We start from the raw sequence: 20,603 nt of genomic DNA on the forward strand, positions 1-20,603 counted from the left end.
CGGGTCTGCAGGTCCTGCACCGCACTGCTGGGCACCGTGCTCACACCGCGGGTCTGCAGCCCTGCACCGTGCTACCAGGCACAGCCGGGCACTGCGCTCCTGTATCCCCTGCACCGCACCACCAGGCATGGCCAGGTGATGCTGCAGCAGGTCTCTGTGAGCCCCTGTTGGCGGGAGCCCAGCAGCGCACCCCGAGGATGCTGGGGAGACAGCCCAGGGGAGCAAAGGCAGGACCCTTTGGGGTTCGCCAGCCCCAAGGTTTGGCCCCGAGCGTTGGGGTCCGGGGAGCGGCAGCAGCCGCGGGCAGCGCGGTCGTGCCTGCAGCCGGCGGCGGGGGCAGGCGCCAGCACTTGCTCTTCCTCACGGCCGAGTTGTGCGCGAGGAGTTCGGCAGCGGGGCGGGACCTCATCTGATCCCTGTCTAAACAGGGCTGCCAGGGGACTGTCAGCCTGCATTCACTTTTCATCCCTCTCAGGCTGCGTTATTAGGCATGAAAGGACRGCTTACTGCTAGCTGGAAAACTACTGAGACAGCTGAATTCCCTGCGCTGGCCACAGCTCCAGCATCAGCTCCAGGCTGCTGCGCCTGGCAGTGCTGCACGGGCTGCCGAGCCTCGCGTCGGGAGGAGAGCTCGGCCGAGCCGGCAGACGCTGCAGGGGCGCACGCCTGTTCTCTTACAGAACACGTAGCCCTTATATTAAATCCATAAATAGGAAATTCCACTTCTTCAGAAAAAATAGAACCGGATATTTCATAAGTGTCCCGAGGGACATGAAAGCAGAGTCAGGAAATTTCACTCAGCAGAGATATTAAGAGTGCTGCAGCCCTAAGGCAGCCGTGCAAACGCATCTGCTGCCGCCACCAGCTGCGGCACCTGCAGCCGGGACCCCGCGTGCTGCGGTGGGCACTGCACGAGTCCGCTGGGCACGGCACGCAGGCACGGTGCCGTCTCCTTCCCCAGCGGCCCCAGGGTGTGGGACAGGGGTCCCCGCTGCACGGGCACATCGAGGCCGCGCAAAGCCCCGCTCCAGCCCCAGCCTCCCACCCGCTCCTGCAGTGGGACGCGGCTGCTTGTAGCCAGAGGCGCAGCTGCATCGAGGGGCAGCTGGACGCGGGAGGGAGCAGAGCAGCAGCGGGGGCAGAGGGGTGCAGCGGGGAGGGTGCAGACGGGGTGGCGGCGCTGTCCGCAGCCGCTTGCGTGCCGAGTCCTGCTCCGGGACACCAAGCCCCACCAGGACCCCTCGCCTTGCCACAGCAGGATGTGTGTGGCTGGGTCCGGCTGCAAGACCACAGCCGGCCCATTGCATTTCCAGCTGCCAAGCAAGACCCGTCCCACTGCGCCCCGGYGGAGCAGGTCCTCGAGCGTGCCCCRGGCAGCATGAGCCTTCGCTGCACAGACCGCTCGCACGCTGACGCACACAAAAACATCCCCCCGCTTGCCGCTGGATCGCAGCCCGGTCTGAAGCACACTGCTGCCTGCGCCTCATCTCCCCCCCCCACCACTTGCGAATCCCGACTTTGCAAAGCAAACCCAGCCTGTGCAATTCGCTTTCTTGTCAGAGAGGTGTTGCAGCGCTTTCCCAGCGGCCACGCTGGGAGGGAAGGAGGGCTGATCTCCCGCGCTCGCTGATGCGGCGGCGCTTCTGCAGAGAGCAGCGGGAGCAGAGGGAACCACGGCAGCTGCAGGAAAGCTGCTAACACGGCACTTCGCTGCCGCGCACCGGCTGCACCGCCGGGGTTTGCACAGCGCTCAGCTCCCGCCCGGGAGCAGCCACAGCGCGAATCCCGCAGCGCCCGGAGCCGTGACGCGAGCGAGCCTGCAGCGCCGGGCTGCTGCCGGAGCTCGCATCGCATCCCGGGGAGCCCAGTGCTGCCCGGCAGCTCTTTGGGCAGAGGCCCGGGGGGGGGGGGGGTCTCACGTGGGGCTGCTTCCCGGGGGATCCCCGAAACCCCAGGCCCCGGCTGCATCCTCGCCCCCATCCCCGCTGCACGCTGTGCAGCCCCAGGCAGGAGCACCGGCGCGGCGCTGTCATCCGGGAGCATGCCACTAGAGGGGAGACGCTCAGCAGCRCAGCCCCGCCGCCCGCCTTCCCCGCCGGAGCCACCAAGCTCCTGCCCCGCCGGGAGACGGCATCCCCCCCGGCCACGCTCAGAGCAGCAGCATTACACAGCCRTGGTGCTTGCACCGCCACCGGGCTCTAGCAGAGGCTGCTGGCAGCCCAGAGAGCCTTGCCGGAGTAAAAATAGGGTGTCCTTGTCCAAACTTGGTTTTAATTTGCCAGAAACAGGCTAGGKACCAGGTACGAGCGTGGCTTTGCATCCCCCCGAGCGGGAGCTGGCGCTTGTTTTGGAGACAGCCGGTGCGTGCTCCAAGCTGGCAGAGACCCCCTGGCACCGCTGAGCAGGACACACACCGGCAGGGAGACCCCGCGGGCCGAATCCTGCTCTGGGGGAAGCTCTCGAACCCAGGGGAGCCGAACCGGCAGCTCCAGGATGGGATCCTGCGCCTGGTTCCAGGACGAGCCTGAGGGTGGGTGTCAGGACAGGCCCCCCCGGGCTCATACTGTCATTGCTACTGTTTGGTTTTGCAAAGCGCAGCCGGTCCTGTTGCTCCTCCATCACCCGCTGCACAGGGGCTCCTGCCCGCAGGGCCCCAGCACCCAGGGATCCCTCTGTTACAGCAACAGCCTCGCTGCCCCGTGCCCCCAGCCCTGTGAGGTCCTGCAAACCTGGCAGCGTGCACAGCCCTGCCCCGAGGGTGCTGGTGCCTGCTCCYGCCACGAGGCACACGGGCCTCCACCGGCATCACTCATCCAAGGGAGGAAATGCAGTCGGGCAACCGCGTCGCTTCCTCCCAACGTGGCTCAGCAGCAGAAACGCTAACCTCCCCCTTACCTCCACCAGCAAAAGAGCCACCCCCACAGGCACCACTTAGAGGTAATTGCAAGTTATTATGCTGCCTTTGTTGTTAAATACAGATCACTTCCCTTCCGACAGGCATTCTGTGTAATGCAAACTCAAATCATCTCCCTCCGCCCCCTGAGCACCTCTCCTCACCTGCCACGAGTCATTGCGTGTCAGGGGCCGCGGCAGAGGATGCAACGCACACCGTAACCGTACTGTGTTACGGCTGTAGCGGAGGATGCAACATACACCATACCGTGTTACAGCCACAGCGGAGGATGCAATGTGCACTGTGACACAGCTGCGGCAGAGGATGCAACACACACTGTATCATGTTATGGCCGTGGCAGAGGATGCAACACGCAGCGTGGTACAGCTGTGCTATAGGATGCAACGCGCACTGTGACACAGCTGCAGCGTAGGATACAACGTGTAACATGTTACAGCTGCGGCAGAGGATGCAACGCGCGCTGTGCTGGGGGCCGTGGCAGACGCGTACCACGGGCTGCATCGGGGGGATCGTCAGCCTCGATCAGCATGAATGCGCATCTTCGTTTCCAGCTGAAATGCCAATAGCTCTGCAGGCACGGAGCAGCCCCCCCGGTGCCCCCACCACCCCGGCACAGGGCACCGGCCTGGGCCGCMGCGTGCTGATGGCTCTTCTGCACTTCAGAGCTCATCAGTCTCTGTGCAAACAAGAGCGTTCCCACTCAGGTGAGTCTGCTGTTCATTCCTTACCACGCAAGGGAAGGCAAACCACGAAAATCAAGCCATGAACAAGGAAAACAGCATCCACCAAACCTAGTGAGCAGAACATTCCCACAGACCCTGGGAGAAGTATGTCTGCAGGATCCGTCTGTGGGTGATTCTCGAGCAAGTGAGGGAAGAGTTATGAATATCACATGGTGTATTTTCAGCAAGTAATTCAACCCACAATCTTTAACAAAACTCTCCCTGCTACATCACCCCAGCTAAGCAAATAAATTGTTATTTTATTGCATTCTCGCTGAATTCCTGCTGCTTTCCATTTGAAGTTTACTCTATGAAATCCAGAGGTAACAAACTCCAGCAGAGCCATCCCTTCCCTCGTCATTCATCCTCAGCGGCGGCTTGTATCAGTGACCGCGAGATGCTTTGTTACAGCTCCTCCAACAATTCTTTCATTTACATCATTTTAAGAAAAAATTGGGAGTTAACCAAATGCTGTGTTTAACCCCCTGTAGACCTGCCCCATTACAGCACAAAACGGGCCAAAGCAATTGGCGCATTAATTACACACATGCAACGACGAGGCAAGGAAGCCGCGAGCCTCAGGAAGCCGCAGCCCGGTGGCATCGGGAGCGCGCGGCTGCCCCGTACCCCTCGTGCAGACCGTTATCCCAGGGTCCCCATCCAGCTGGTCAGGATGAGGCACCGCTGCCGTTTTCCTGCTCCCCCAGAAGAAGGTGCAATTCTGAGGCAACATGAGAAAAACATCATCCCAGGTGGCCAAAACTCTGGCAGAGTTGGGAGCTGAAGGACAGATGCCTCGAGCAGATTGGGGGGGGGGGGGAACCTCATGTGGGAGCCGGGAGAAGGGACCGCGCGACCCTCCGCATCCCTTCCCACAGCTCCCACCGGCACGGGATTTCCCTGGGCACAGCAGGGCTCCCAGGCCCCGCCAGCCCCCCTTTGCCCCCTGCACGAGCCAGGTGATCCTCWGCCTCTCCATGCCCATCGCCACCGGCAGATGCTTGCAAGCCCAGGCGCGGCGCTGGCCGGGAGCCGTCTCCCGCCACGGTGCCCTGTCCTCAGCCTGCCTGGTCAGCCCAAGCCTTCGCCTCCAAAATTAACGTCCTTTTGCACCATCCTTCCACGCCGGAAGCCTCCACCCCCAGGGGAGGTTGAGGCACTCGGCTCCACAGGGACGCCGGCTCCTTCCGCAGAGCGGTATTTGGCCCCGGGGCCTTGGCGAGGGGACGTTGTCTTTCTGTGCGTGGTAGGAGAGCAAAAGCACTTCCCTGCTCCTCCACCACCGACTTCTTTTCTACACAGGTCGATGGACCCCCAGCCCCGTCTGATTCCCCTTCCCACCTGCCAGCCAGCAACTGGGGCAAACCGTGCGTTTTTAAAGGTTAATGCCCTGGAACGGCATGTTGAGCGTTTTATGYGGAAAGGGAAAGCTCTGCTTCCAGGATTATTTCATAAGCTTTCCCAAGCCCCACTTCCCTGCCTGCTTGTTTGCTTTGCACCGCTAAGCAAAGTTCAGGCCTCCTCAGGGCTCGTGTTGGCATCCGGGTGTGCGCAGAGCCTGGAGGGGAGCGAGCAGGATTAGGGGAGTGAGCAGGATTAGCGCGAGCCGTTTTCCAGGGACAAGAACACGACACTGAGGAAAGAAATGCGAAGGACAAATTCTTACGGATAATACTCCTATTGTGCCAGGCACTCAAGGATCCCAAAGCCTCTGCAGTAACTAACTCCGGTTTACGAGGCCCCTGCAGCAAAGGTGCAGATACAACCGACCTCCTTCGGCAGGTGGGTAAACGGAGAGGCAGCGCTTTGACAAGCGGCGCTCCAGGTTGAGACAAGAGCGCCTGATTGCTCGAGTCCTACCCTCCTGCAACGCTACGCTCCCAATAAAGCAGCGCATTAATCCGCGTCCTTCCTGACTGCCATCAGCTTCCCTTGTCCCAAAAAATAACAAAAATGAATGTTTCATCAGGCAAGATTTGTACGAGGTCAAAGTAAAATTGCTTTCTATATAAACGAGCATAAATCAAAATGATTTTTAAATGAAAAACTCTTTGCTGCGATGACTCTCAGTACTACATTCATAAAGCAGAAGCGCCAGAAAAGCAGGGCCAGTGTTTACCTAACCTACCTGGAGCACAAAAAACGCTTGGAATGGGAATTTGAGAGAGGATAGGGGCCGATGAAATGTGGATGCCAGCTCATGACCTGGGTCGCCTTCGGACGAGAGCAAGCGCAGAGCGATATTAGAGACGAATCAAACACGCGTGCTTCGCCGCCCGCTCTACGCGGAGCGGCCCAGGAATGCCGGCTTTCCTCGACCGCGGCTGCCCGCTTCAGCGTGTAGAAAGAGGAAATGAGCCTAGAGGGGAAAACATCCTCCTGTGCTTTACTGTTTCCATAACAGTAAGTAAAAACAAGCTGATAGGACTTGCTAAGCGGGAAGGCAGCGCTGCAGCCAGCCCCGCAGGTGCAGGGTGTCCCGCTCCCTGTCAGAAAGCATCTCCCTGCGCGCTGCAGCGTTTCAGCCTCCGATTCGAAACCCTGCCGCGGTGCGAGTTCGAGGATAAGGCCCTGACATTTTGCTTTTGTTGTTTAATGCGCTATTACATTCGAAGATCCTCACAGGGTTGGAAGTGAGACGCAATCCAAAAAGCATTGTAATGACTTCTCAGTAGAGAGCTCAAGAGAAAATGAGTTTCTAAAATTAAACTGACAAAATGAGAGAATGGAATATTTTTGCATTGATTTAATTTCCATGAATATTTATAAAACTTAGTTTAATAATATTAAATTTAAAAAAAGAGTGCTGGGTCAAAACTACTGTCTGCATCTATCTGTTCCCAACAAATTGCAAAGCATACATGGGAAAATGCTTTAAAGACAGCCACTTCAGACCTTCAGTGTCACCCTACAAGAGTTGGAGAAGCAACATCTACTCCCAGAGCTTGAAGCAGAGAAACAAGTGAAATCCCCAGAAAGACTCACAAAAACCCATGGAAGTTATTTCCCAACATGACAATTCACTTCCCGGGGGTCCCTGGCATCCCGGCCGTTGCATGCCAGCTCCCGGATCACGCCGAGATGCACGGCGCAGCCCCAGCACCCCCATCTGCTTCCAGCTCCCCTCCTCTGCCTTTCCCACCCCGCTCCTCTGGCAAGAGACTTTTTTTCCTCCCCTTCCAGACATTTGCCTGTGCTAATCTTAATTGGCAAATAATCACCACAAATTGAATTGCCATTCAGCTCCTCCTACGCGTGCCTATTAGCTACTGGAGCTAACGGAGTCAAAAGCATCTGTGTGAAACCATTCCCTGCTAGAGGCGCTCAGCCCGTTTTGGCCCGCGGCTCCGGGTTTCCCGCAGGGCTGCCACTGTCCCAGCCCCAGGGATGTCGGGGGGCTGGCGCCGTCCCGGGTGCGCTGGCATCGCTCCCGCGGGGCAGCGCCTGCTCGTCCCCCCGGCTCTCCGGGGTCATTTACCCCCGGCCCATTGGGGAGAGCTAACGGGAGGCGGAGGGGACATTACAAGGCTGGATTAACGCCCATTATCTTTGCTGCTTCTACCATCCGTGGCATCATCTGCACGATGAATGCAGCCGAGAGGCAAATCCCAGCTGCATCAATGCCGGTGGGATTTGCAGTCGACTTCGGCCGTGTGCAGGTTTGGCTGCAGCCAAGTAAGCATCCTGCCCTGCTGCTGGAAACCGGACAGTAACGCCCCGACCACACGGTGAAGTAAAGCAGTCGCTGTCGGAGGATGCACAAGCCCTTCCCGGGAGCGGGCAGGTGGACGCTGTTTGCAGCGATAAGCTGAATCAGTGCTGCGGCACCCGTGCCCTCCTCTTCCCCTGCTAGCCATCAGCACGCTCTCGCCCTGGTGCCACGGTTTGCAGCCCCAAACAGAAAGTTTTTCAATGCCTTCTGATGCACGGCTGTCCAAAGGGCTTTTCTACAGATTCTCCAGAGCACAGCCGAGAAAAAAGCGTGGAGATGCTAGGATTTATAGATTACAAAGGGAAAAGGATGAAAAAGTGCAAGGAGACAGATATGTTGTCAAGGCAACCACCAACTGTAGGAATGACAGAGACCAGAGAGAAGAAATGAGAAGGAAGGAGAGAAAGAAACGAGTGCACTCGTGGCGGGTGTATTTTTACACCAGTGCGCCCAGAAAGCCTGGATGAGTCGCTGCACTGAGCCATTAACCCAGACTCGGAGGAAAAGAGCTCTCCCGGTACGCCGCTCTGTAAGGACGGGAGTAGGTTTGCAAATGCTTCTGCACTAGCTTTCAAAACACATTTCCACCCCGCTTATGACCTGTGCATGAAAGAACAGAAGAGAAAGTGCAGATTTTCCCAAAGTGAACCTTCAGCTCAGGAGTTCAGGACTCAGGCGATGGAGCCAGCGGGGCCGGGAAGCCCCGGGGCAGGACGAGGCCGGTATAAAGCACCAGGTGCCCAGCTGCTCCCTCCATCCAGGATCCCTTCCCGGCACCCTGCTCTCCCACCCCGGGGCTGCCGCGCAGAGAGGCCCCTCTTCCCTGCTAGCGGAGGGCTCGGATCCTTGCAGAAATGAGGTTTTGTGGGTGGCCGATCCGTCACGGCTGCGTAAAGCCAAGGCCCTTCCCCAGGGAGGACAAGGGCTGCAGATGGAGGCGGCAACACCGCGGCCTCCCGGGCAGCTCYGGGTGGGAAGGCTCCCAGCGCAGCTGCATCCCCCGGCATGGCTGGAGCCCGTCAGCGAGCCCGGGCTCACCACCGGCCCCGCGAAGCCACGCGGTCAAAACCCGAAGGACAGAAAACTGCAGTTATCTTACTCAGGACCAGAACGTTTCAGTTAATCGTGCAAAATGTCAAACGGTAATTAGAAATTGAGAAGCACACACTGTTCAGTGACACATAGCAGTGGCATTTCTATTTTCAGACCTTAACACAACTTATTAGAGTCAAAGTCTAATTAATGCACAGCACTGTTGAGCAGACGATGGAGGGTGACCCAGATTTCACCCATCTCTAGATGCTACTCGCTTACAGGAAGGCTTTAAACTTTGTTCCTGCTTCAGATACGGATCAGAAGGAGACGGCGGCTGAACTCTCCAGAGCAGAGCAGAGCGGCAGCACTCTGCAGAGACTCTCACCAGCTCTTTGCTCCTCAGCATGGGGCGCCTTTGTGCTTCGTTTCTCAAGGTGGAAAATGAAGCAATAACGGAATTGCCTGGTCTCGGTGGAGCTGGCAGAGAACCGGGGCCTGGGAGGAGCGTTTGCAAAGGGGAGCAGCTGCATTTCCCCGCAGGGTCCAGGTCTCTGCGGTGAAGCCATGCGAGGGGAGATGTTAGCCCCCAGCCAGGCTGGGGTCAGGGCACAGTAGCCACGTGGCAGGATGCCCCAGAGGGCCCCAAACCTCGGCGCGATCCCTTGCAGGGGGACAGTGCATTYGCCTGCCAGCTCCTAACCCCACTGTGCCAAGTCGGGCTCCTGCTGCAGCCAAAAGCTGGGAAGCTGATGGGACATCCACACCTCACGGATACGGGCCGTCAGCGCCCTGCACGGGTGGAGCGAAGCCTGCGCCTGTGTCCTCATGCCTGCCACGCGCTCCCGTGGGAACAGCCCGTGGAGAGCTCCCACGGTGCCGGGAGCCCGGGAAAGCAACACTACCCATCCGCTCCTGCCACCACGGCCCTTCCTCAAGTTACTATAGCAACACCTCTGGGATGTCAGTAAAGCACTGTTTCTCCTAAAATTAGTTTCCTTGCAAGGATAGCAGTATCATGCAGCACAACACCCCCTCTGCTTCGCGAGGCCGCTCAGTGATAAGGACAGTGACATCCACCCCACAACCGACCGAGATGCCCCGACCACCAGGGCCGCAGCCACGGTCCCGTCGCTCTGTGCGCTCCTTGGCCGGAGTGGGTTGCGGTGCCCGCGCACGTGGTGCTCAGCTCATCCCTGCAGCGATGCAGCACGGTGGTGCCGCAGGGAGCTGCCGAGCCTCCGCGGGGAGGTCAGCACCACGCCGAGCAAGCGCTCCCCTGCGCCCAGCAGCGTCCGAGGACCCGGGAACGCCCTTCGCCAGTGCGAGCACACCAGCACGGCACGGGGAGGATTTAGGTTGATTTTGTGTCCCTCTGATGCTGGAGCTCTGAAACCCTCCAACCTCTGCAAGGCTGGATAGAAAATGCTCCTTTGCGCAGACTCAGGATGTGTCTGACAATCCTGGCCTGGGGTGCGCTGCTCTGAGACCTGGTGCATGAGTGTCTGCAGAGCAAGAGCAACCCCAAAACACAGGGAAAAGGAAAGCAGTCAAAGCAACCTGGAAGAGCAACGCAGGCAGAACACGACTGGGGCAGCAGACCCACCAGCCTAACAGGGGATGGGGCAGGGATGGCGCTTTTTAACCCCGGTCAGAGAGAGCAGCAGTGGCTGTGTGCGTGCATAGTCTAGGAACAGCCAGTGGGACAGGGCAAACCCTGTAAGCTTGTTCATCCACGAGACCCCATAACATACAAACTTCCACCACCATACCTTCAGAGGCCGCGGCCAGAAGAGCTGCCTTGGAGCCAGGCAAGAAACTGCCCCAGTGGTGCAAGGAGATGAGAAAGCAGCAGAAGGGGGACAGAGGCCACCCAGCCCATACTGAGGGCAAAGGACTCCTGCCCAGCAGCAGCACTGACTCAGGAAGAAAGCGAGAGGGAGGAGGGAAATTTGCCCTAAGCTGAAGCAGATGTGATGCGTTTTGGGTACTCGGCAGGTCGTCAGGCACACCTGGAGCAAGACGGGGACGGGCCAGGATGTGCGACATCCCTCCCGGCAGCCCTGAGCAGGGGCTGCGAGCGTTTCGCAGTGCAGCGCGGTGCGATGCCCAGCAGCACCCGGTTTCGCCCCGACCCAGAGCCGTGCAGCAGCGGCAGGTTCGGCACGTGCAGAGGAGCAGCAGCCCCCCCCCCCGATGCCCCGCTCAGAGGGACGTCTCTGCCCGGGGGCTGCTGCCTCTGCCCCGCGCTGGGACTGTGCACGGAGCAGCTGGGGCTCTGCACCGCCAGGGCACCGGGAGCCTGGGCAGGGACCACGTCGCCAGCCCGGCTCCTCTTCCCGCGGGTGCCTTTGCCCTACCGCAGCCCTCGGGCGCAGGCATCCCCGAGCCCGGCTCCTCCGTCCCTCCCGGGGACGCCGGGAGCGCCAGCCCCTGCTCCGCAAGCCCCGGTGCTTGGAGAGCGCTCCCTGCCAAGGCCTGACAGCTCCTAACGCGCTCCTAAACTATTTTTACCCAGCGGTTGCTATAGAAACGTCAGACCCACTTGCGGTGATGCAGCCTCTTTCGGAAGCGCTGTATCACCGGCTGCCTCCCACCTCGGAGAGCTCGCCGCGGCGGGGGCCGTTTTGGGAGCCCCGAGCTCGGGCGCCGGGGCCGAGCCCGCTGCAGCACCCCGCGGGACCGCCGGGCTCAGAGAGGCGGAGAGAGGAGCCGCGAGGGATGCGCATGGACCCGGGGGGGCCGCAGCACCCGGGAGCAGCCCCGGCCCTGCTGCTCTTTATCCCCTCCTGGAGGGGCTGCGGGGCTCAGGCTCCCCCCGCTGCTACCGGCAGCAGCAGGATCTGCAGCCAAGCCGCGCTTGGGGCCGAGGTGCCAAGAAGCGGCCGCTGGCGGAGAGGCCGCGGGGCGCAGACCCGCAAGAGCTCAGCGCGGGGAGCGAGCGCTCCGGCGAGYGCACAGGGCACGCGGCCCCGTCCCCTCCCGGCTTTGCTCCGGGCTGTTTCTAGAGCCAACCGAGGAAACGTCACAGTTGTCTGACACGGGCCACATCTCCGAGAGCTCGGTGCACAGGGCGCCACAGAGCTGGAGATGAGCCAGCAGGAGAGCTGGATCCGTCCCTTGTGCCAGGCTGCGTCTAGCCGTGCAAGGCTTGCAACATGCAGCCTCGGAAATGAGCAGGCAGCGTCTTGGCAAACGCGAGGAGGGCTCGGTTACCACCGTGCTGAGAGCGGTGTGACCTCTGTGCACGGCACAGGAGTAGGTCTCCTGGTCCTGACATCCGCTCCAGCCCTGCAGAGCCGCCTGCCCGCTGTCCCTCCCCGGCATGAGCCGTAAGCAAGCGCTGCCAGGCCGCCGGGCAGCAGCAGCAGCAGCAGCAGCAGCTGCCAGCCTCTCCGCCACCTCGGGGCCGGCTCTGCCTCCTCGTGCCAGCCTGGCCGACACGGGGCAGCTCCCCTGCGAGGTCCCCGCGGGCTCTGCTCTCTCGGCGCCGGGGACTCTGTGTCCCTGCACCCCATCATGGACACCGCTCCGACCCGGAGCTCCTCCGTGCGCGGCTGCAGCAGGCACAGGGAGATGAACCTGCCCGGCATGGGGACATGAAGCTCCCCACTCCCCGACCGCAGTGCCCGTCCCAGAGCTGCGCCAGGGCCGCGTAGGCAGCTCGCGCCTCGCCACAGCGGGGTCTCTCCAGAGAGCAGCCTGCCCAAAGCGTGCCGTTTTGCATGGAGAGCGAGAGCAGATGCCCCCGACACAGCGGCGCTGTGAAATGCGCCTTCAAACGCTGAGCAAAAGCGTGCCACGCGGGCCAAGCCTCGCTCGCGCTGCCCGCGGCCAGCCGCTCTCCAGCCACAGCTGGGACACGGGAGGGGAAGTGGAGCTGACTGCATGCAGCACACGTACAGCGCTTCATGGCCGCACACGGGATGTTAGCAGCAGGACTGTCCCTTGCAAAGGCCTTCATGGATATTAATTAATTAATCATCATTGCGCCATGGGAAGCTGGAACTTAACTTGCTTGATTTTTCCAGCAGGAGAAGTCAGGGTCAGAGTTACAGCAGGTGCAGATCTGTGCCCCATTTTGGCCCTGCTCAAGTCTGGGAGGGAAAGGTTTGGACACCGTGAGACCTGCTGGTCCCCCTCACCGGTGAAAACCTCAGCAAGGAGCACGGCTGGCGCCAAATGCATGGACACAGCCCTTGCACCAGCTGCCCGACGGCAGCCCCTGGCCATGCGCCCTGGTGTTTCCTATGGATCCGGGCTGATGGGCCCATGCATGTGCTGGCTGCTGAACGGGAAGAGCCGAGAGCAGCCGCAGGCTCCCGCGGGCCAGGCAGGCGGAGAGCAGGGGCGGCGGCGGTGACGGAGCTGGCGGACTCCTCCGAAACACCAGCCCCGAACGCTCCCTCCATCACCGGTGTTTATTCCTGCAGGATAAGCGTGTTTATAAAAAGATGCTGTGCGTGGATGAGCTGGCAGAAATAGCTGCGCAGAGCTGTCTCCGTACGGTGTAAGAGATGATCACCAGCTGTTCTGCAGCAGCACCCAAAATAGAACCAGCGACGGCGGGACGCGGTCCCCAGGGAGACGGCCCTTGTTTAGCGAGCCCGGCTAGAGAGCAAAGCCGTGCTTGCGTTGCACCTGTGTCTGCAGCCCGGCTGCAGGAGCTGCCTCTGCTTCCCAGAGCTGGGAAGCTGCCACTGGAGGAGAAATCTCATGCCCAGGAGCCTGACCGGGCTCTCCCAAGCTGCGGGCTGTGTTTGCTGCAGCTCTGCCTGGGGCTTTAGAGGTGCCTGGAGCTGAGACCACCGAAGTCATGCTGTCCTGATCCTGTGTTCGTGGCCTCCTGAAGCGTCGCTACAGCCCCTGCTTGCACACCCCTGGAGACCACAGCTGCATCACATGCAAACCAGAAAGTCCCATTACGGTCCCAGAAAGCTGCTGGAAGCAGCTCCCTCCTCCTCCGGGCTGGGCCAGTTCTAATCATAACCTCAAAAAGCTGCAGCAAGGCAGGGAGCGCGGGCTCCCCGTTTGTCGGCGGTGAGACCACCGAGCGGCCCAGCGAAGCACTCGCCACCCCTGCTATTGCTGTTACTGTGTCCCGGCCCGGCTGCGCAGCGGAAGGTGCAGCACGCGAGGCGGGAGCCCTCTGCCAGGACGACGGCTTCGGGCGCAGGGAGCACAAGTGCTGCAGCGCCGGGTGGGTGCCTGCGCTCGGCACCTGCCCGAAGGGGACCCTTTCCCTGGAGGACTCCGCAAAGGGCCGGGCCCCTCGCTCCGCCGGCAGCACCGCGGGGAGGGTTTGGCTCCGTCGTCTGCCGGGCTGCACCTGCACGACCTGCTGCATGTGCAGCGCAAGGATATGCAGGGTCCTTGGGGACAGTGGCACTCGCCGGATGCGGCACCGCCACAGACACCTGCAGCGGCCGGCGGAGGTCAGGGCTTTGCAGGCACATCATGCATGTGTTTTAGCCCCAAGCACAAGGTCTGGCTGGGGAGGCAACGGGGAGCCGGGGCGCCCTGGGAGCCAGCCCTGCCACGGGGGATCCATACGTCCCTGACCTCCACAAGCAGACCAGTGCACGATGACCAGGGTGGATGCAGCAGGTCTGCCCGGCTTAGCAGGAAAACATGGAGCTGCTAACTGTGTTCCTTCAAACCCTCGCATGCTCTGAGCACCTCAGTGCCAGAGCCGCTGGGACACGCTCCTGACAGCTCCATGAGGTCCAGGAGCTGGAGGGAGCAGTGCCAACCGGGCTGCGGAGCCCTGCGCTAACACGATCCAGCCCAACCTGGCTCTTCTCGCTCGGGGTGACCGGCAGGGGATCAATGCAGCCGCTCGCCGAAGCAGAGCTTCAGCCGCTCTTCGCGACGGCCYGCGGGCAGCAGTTGCCTGAGATCGCTGAGCTTTACCATGCGCAGCCAAAGCAGCAGGAGAGCCCTGGGGTGAGGACCCTGCTGGGCTTTGCCTTTTCATCTGCCTTCACTAGGAAGCTGCAGGTTACCTTTGTCTCGCCATCGCTTTCCCTCCCTGCCGCCGGCCAGTTTGCAGCAGGGCTTCAGCCTGGAGCTGAAGGGCTAGGTGAAAATAAGTGTGATGGAAAGCCCTACATTATTTAATTTGCCTGGGGGAAAGGGGCCAGCACACGGCTCATAGAGCAATTCTGTGCCATGCAAGTGCTGCTCAGCCTGCTGCATCCGAGAGGGCCCCAGGGCTGCAAGCTACACTATCACACTCCCCCCTTTCCGTGCTCTTCTCTTTCCCTGCTTTTTTCACTCTTCCTCCACCATCCCAGCCTGGCATTCTGTGGAATATCCAGCGAGGCAAGGATATCACACCCGGGCACAAGCACCCTCAGTTCCTCGACCAGCTGGCYGTGTCCCGGCAGGCAGCGGCCGCGGCTCAGGAGGCAGGAGACGTCCTGCTCCAGCAGCACGCTCCCTCCCACCCCAAGCCGGCCTGGGGGGGCCCCACATCCTGCCCCAGTGCTTCCCAGCTCAGCGCGATTCTCAGAGCCAGAGCTGCGGCTTCTCCTCCGGCAGCCGCCTTTGCCAGTGCCGTTGCCATGGCATCCCTGGGGGACAGCACGGATGCTCGGCCGAGGAGGATGGAGCTCAGAGTGCGGCCCCCGCACGGACACCGCCAGCATGGGGCCAGGAGGTGGGTGTATGTGTTGGCTCCGCATGGGCCAGGGCAAATCCCAGGGCCCAGCCTGCAGCAGATGGGGGCAATTCCCTGCCCGGGGCATTCCCTGCCACTTTCCGCACCCGAGGCAGCGCTCACCTCCCCAGCGCCGGGTGCTGACGAGGGCTGTCCCGCGGGGAGCACCAACAGCGGGTACCCGTGGGATGGGCACTGCCTCCCACCAGCAGCGTCCTCCACAGCTACGCCTGCCCCAGGACGCACATCCTGCCAGGGCAGTGAGACGCGCTCATGCACCGGGCTCAGACCCCTCGCGCCGAGAAGCAGCCGTGCCCAGGAGGTCGCCCAGCCCCACGGAGCCAGGGCGCTCCCGGGACACTACCAGCCCACTGGCATTTCCCTCCTGTAAGCGTGTTTCTGAGTTATAACAAAGGTCTCTAAAGTTCAGAAAGTGCCTCTTCTACGCCAGCAGCTCTCCCTTACAAGATCCTGCAAAGAAACACAGCGTCTGCAGCCACTTTGCACCGGGTTACGGGAGCAGTAAATGAACTCTTGAAGGCTGCTGCCCCCCAGGTCAGTGCCAGCCTCTCTGCCTCCCTCATCCTCCCGTCGGATCATTTCTGGAAATCTCAGACAGCGCTGCTTGCATCTGTGCTAGCAGAGAAAGAAGAATGAACTACACTGATGCTGATCTAAGTCAAAGGCGACTTAGAAATACTCAGACCCAAAGGACAGAGAGGGTGAAAACGGAGCTGAGAGCACACGGAGAGCAATTCCCAGGCATCTCTGCATGCCACTTCGGTTCATCCAAGCCCCCTTCGTGTTCACTGCCCCTAAAAAACTGAGGAAGTGACAGGATTATGCAACCAAAACCCCCCCATTTACCTAAAATCTCCCATTTTAGGCAGATCTTATCCCATATTCTCATCCCATTTCAGAGCCTGGAGAACTGGCACTGGATGTGCAATGGCAAGAGTCAGGTTTATGCGGCCAAGGAGCAGAAACTGGGCCCGAGGCTGCTGGGTCTCGCAGGAGAGCTCGCTGTGCCTCCTTTCTCCCAAATGCCACCGTTATTCATTAATGAGTAAACTGCAGCCCAAGGAGCAGTGCAGACATTACTCAGCAAATCGTTATGAATAACTAATAGCTCTGAAAAAAATGAAACCTGTGACTAGATAATGTGTGAATAGGAAAGGGAGGCAGGACACATCTCCAGTTAATCACTCATTATGAATTATTCAACAAAACAGGAAGCAGAAGGCAAATACAGAACCGCTCTGTGTGGAAGCGGAGGGGGCTATAACGAGCAGTTAGTCCCTTCCATGGGGCATGCAGTCTCCAGGCTGTGATCCCAGCGGCACGGCCTGCAAGAGCAGCCCCGGCAGAGCCATCCCGAGGACCACCGGCTTCCAAGGCGGACAGAGCGCGGGTGTCCCGCCAGCAGCCCTGCCGGGGCAGCTCCTCTCCGCAGAGGTAAGTGCGGTGGATGAGCGGTGGTGCCTGCACCATGGGGTTCCCTGCACACACTGGGATGCCAGGCCATGTCCTGCCCGGCCCCAACTGTCCCTCCCTGCTGGGAGCAGAGCTGGAGCATCTCTCACCATGGATGTCTGAAAGCTCCCGAGTTTGGGCTGGTGGAGAAAAAAGGCAAACTCTGAGGTCTGAACCCCTGCAATGAAAAGTGGCTCCTGCTCTCCAGCCAGGTCTGTCCACCCCAGCAGCCCCAGTAACATAGGTGTTTCTTGGCACGGGATTGTGGAGCAATCCAGCCACACGCCCCAGCCGACGAGAGAGCCCGGAGCCGCGGCAGGAGAGCCGACCCGGGCTCCAGCTGGCAACCAGTCAAGGGAGGTTTCTCACCGAGGAGCAGCCTGCTAGTTTGGAGAGTTGCAAAGCACAAAACAGAAAAGGTCCCCTGCAGCGCGGGGGTTTGTCGGTTACTCGTCACTTGTTGCTTACACCGTCTCCTAATTGAGAGAATGGCGACTAGGAGGAATAATTAGAGCCTGGCGAACGCCTGCGTGTGACTCACCGCCTCTCGGCAGCCCTCCGCCGAAGGGAGGCGATTGCAGCCGCGGCCGTCTCTCTCCGTGCAGCCGCTCACGCTACGTGCTGGAAACGCAGCAGCCCCCTCGTTCGCAGAGGGCCCTGCCGAATCTCTCAATGAAGCGGCTGGTGGTGCTCCCGGCCGCCCGCCTCCAGGGTGCTGCCAGCCCAGGCGCTCCGTCGGAGCCGATGCACCGAGCACTGGGTGCCCCGGGGGGGCAGACGCGGCCTGGCCCCAGCCCGGACCCTTGAGCATGGACACGTGCTCTGGGGCTGGTTTTCACCTGTGCTGGGTTATTTCTGACCTCTGGCGAAGCTGTAGCTTTTGTCCCTGATGCCTTTAGACCTGCAGTTAGGTCAAAGGCAAGAGAGAGCAGAGACTTTCTTGATATTTCTTAAGCCGTAAAATGTCAAACATTTATGTAATCCCACATTACAGAAGTACGTTTAGCAAGAAACCAGAAATAATGCTGTGAGGCAGGAGCAGCAGCTCCTCGTCTCCAAAGGAAGCGCGAGCAGGAGCAAATCGCCCCGTGCGCGTGGCCGCCCGGAGCTCGGGCCGGCCCGTCGCCCGCCCTCATGCAGCCGTCCGCTCTGCKGCCCTTCGTGCCAGAGGACCTTTATTCTTTTCCCCACCGCTTGTTCCCTTTTTGTAATTACACCTTATCCTTCCCTTAATCTGCGAGTCACCCGGGTAGATGTGTGAATTTCTTTTCTTGATCCGGTACAAGAATACCTGCTTCATGCTGGGATGTGCGATGGCTTTCTCTGATGCTGATATTCTGAGCAGAAGGGAGCACAAACCCACACGCTTGGGGGAGAGTCTGTTCTTATCCTGCCAAGGCAACTTCTGCGACTCTAAATTTGTTTTATATGTAGAGCTTTTCTACAAACACGCTGGTGTGCGTGCATGCATCTGTGAAAATAAATGGACAAACACATACATTTGCAGAGCTGATATGGGCAATTTAGCATGTTACTGATACATCTTTGCTTTACTTGAGTTAACAAAGAAACTGCCATAAGGTTTTCCTAAATACTTGCTAACATAAGACCTACTTCATTTTTCTACCAGCTCTGATTATTATTGCTATTACCATCTTTTACCAAAGGCTGCAATCTGAGATTATATTTCAGTAATCACAGGAGAAATTTCCCCTAATATCAGTCTAATCTAAGGCAGAGTGCTGTGATGAATACCATTACAGGCAGCAGTAGTCGTGTGCTAAATTACAAAGCCAGGCATTACTTTGTGTTTATTGTGCATTTATGAACATTTCCCCATCCTCTAGCCAGTTACCTGTTTGTGCTGGGACTGCTCCTAGAGAGCCAGCCTTCTCAGCAGCCATGGATTAAAATGGGCTGGAGCCTGCAGGAAAGCAGTGCTCTGCCTGGATGAGAGATTCGGGGACCAGAGGTCCCCTCTGGTGACAGCAGAAGGTCCGTGTCCTCAACATCTTATCACAAAACATTAAGGGGAGCTTTGCCATAGAAAGCAGCAATTCCCAACAGATACACAGCAGCCCCAGATGATCCTGGGCAGAGACCTGACCCAGCTCCTCCTGGAAAAGGCTCACCCAGCCCCAGCAGCACAGGTTCCCTCTTCCCAGGCAACGGCATCGGAGCAGAGTCCAGGAAGGGTTTCATGGACCCTGTTTGTGGACCCCTGCTCCTGGCTGCAGAACTGTGTCTGGTGCCCTGAACGTAGGATTTCACAGCTATAGCGCAGAGCCCTTTCCTTGCCTACCTCTGCAGCAGCCCCAGCCCCCAGGATGGATGTCAGACTCCTGGGCCATTGGTTTGCCTTGTAACCCTGCAGAGAGCTGTGATCAGCTTGGGAAGAAATCCAAGAGCAGCTTTAAACTAACATGTTTCTTACAGAGGAAGCAGGAAGGCTTGCAAGTACACACAGAAATGGCAAACGACTTCACGAAGAGACCCTGTGGCCAGCACCCACACTGCTCCGAGCACCCATCGAGCTGTCTGGAGATCCCCAGACCCTTCTTCACCCCTCCTCAGCCTCACCTGCCCGTGCTGGTGGCGGGAGCTTCCAGGGGCAGCCTCCCACGTGCACAGCCTCCGTGGGGTTGGCACCATCTTGCTGGTGTGGGGGAAGCGTCCAAGCTGGTTCACAGCAGTGGAGGTGCCTGTGCACTGACCAGAACCTCCTTTCTGGGTGCAGAAGAGGCATTTCTACAATTGCACGCACACACCCCTTTACTGCCACACTCCCCCACAAAACCCACCACCTCCTCATGGCCTTCCACATCCCCAGCCACCCTCTGCCGTGAACACCCACTCATGGCTACACGGACATGCTCAGACACACACGCAGACCCGTGCTCGCAGGCAGCATGCACACCTGCACACTCCCAACCTCCCTCACCACCAGAGACACCCGCTCACGGCATGCACCCCCAGTGCCATGGCCCCACACTCTCCCACCCCACAAACGCATCAGCCCTCAGCCAGACTGACCTCACCGCATGTGGTTGCCCATTTGTGCCGAGTGCACCAACATGTCCACCCGTGCACAGGTACTTGCACACCCTCACACACAACTACCCCATGCAGACACATCCCGCACACACACAGAGCACACAGGTATGGCTCCCCACACCCCAGGGCAGCCTGGCACCTCCMCATTTGCTCGGCACACAGGTGCCCCCACTCATGCACCTGGCACACCCCCACTGGCACCCTCGCACATGGAGACCTGCRTACACACACCTGCATGCAGGTGACCTCACACGTCTGGCACACAGGTACTCTGACCCCACACACATGCACTTGGACCATGGGATCACAGGGCAATTAATGCTGGAAGGGACCTTGGGAAGTCTCCACTCCAGCTGGGGGAATCACACTAGGTTGCTCTGGATGGCCTCCGGTTGGGTCTTGAAACCCTGCAAGGAGAGAGATGGCACAAMCTCTYTGGGCAGCCTGTTCCATGCTGGACTGTCTTCATGGTGGTACACGGGCACGGTAATGCGCACTCAGCRCAGGAGGACCTTGGCATGCACAAGCACACACAGCACACACATACCAACACACATCCACCAGCACACGGGCACTCACAGCCACCAGGGTACGTGTGTGCACGCAGTTCCATGCACATGGGCACACTGACATCCACACATGGACACATGAACACCCGTGTGCATGGGCACGTGAGTGCACAACTGCTCAGTTACACACCCCTGCGCATGGGCACACATGCAAACACACACAGACATGGAGCCGCACACGCACAAGCACAGGAACACAGCTCCACAAGGTGACATACACACACACCGATGCACATGGACAGACACATACAGACACACAGCTCCTGCACACCCCCGGACACAGACTCCACCACAAGCCCAAACCCCACACGTGAGCGTAGACACACACAACACACATGCGCACACACACCACTGCACCTGGCACCTGCATGCAAACACCCCCACATTCACACAGCCCCTCACACACATGGACACCGATACGGACACACAACCCCCGCACACATGGGCGCACCCCCCCCCCGCACAC

The 20,603-nt window shown here is 59.7% G+C and overlaps 1 protein-coding gene across 1 annotated transcript in view; it reads right to left on the minus strand.

The window, feature by feature from the left end:
* RASGRF1 (Ras protein specific guanine nucleotide releasing factor 1) overlaps nt 1-19,496 on the minus strand; it is a 108,891-nt gene extending 89,395 nt beyond the window's left edge. The window contains exons 1-2 of the mRNA XM_026060725.1: nt 19,476-19,496; nt 19,095-19,262 (exon numbers count right to left, since the gene is read on the minus strand). Of these exons, the coding sequence (XP_025916510.1) occupies nt 19,095-19,262; nt 19,476-19,496 (189 nt within the window). The remainder of the gene's footprint in view (nt 1-19,094; nt 19,263-19,475) is intronic.
* Between the last annotated feature and the right edge of the window lie 1,107 nt (nt 19,497-20,603).

Source organism: Apteryx rowi, unplaced genomic scaffold, assembly GCF_003343035.1.
Source record: "Apteryx rowi isolate R43461 unplaced genomic scaffold, aptRow1 scaffold_170, whole genome shotgun sequence".
NCBI classification, from domain to species: domain Eukaryota; kingdom Metazoa; phylum Chordata; class Aves; order Apterygiformes; family Apterygidae; genus Apteryx; species Apteryx rowi.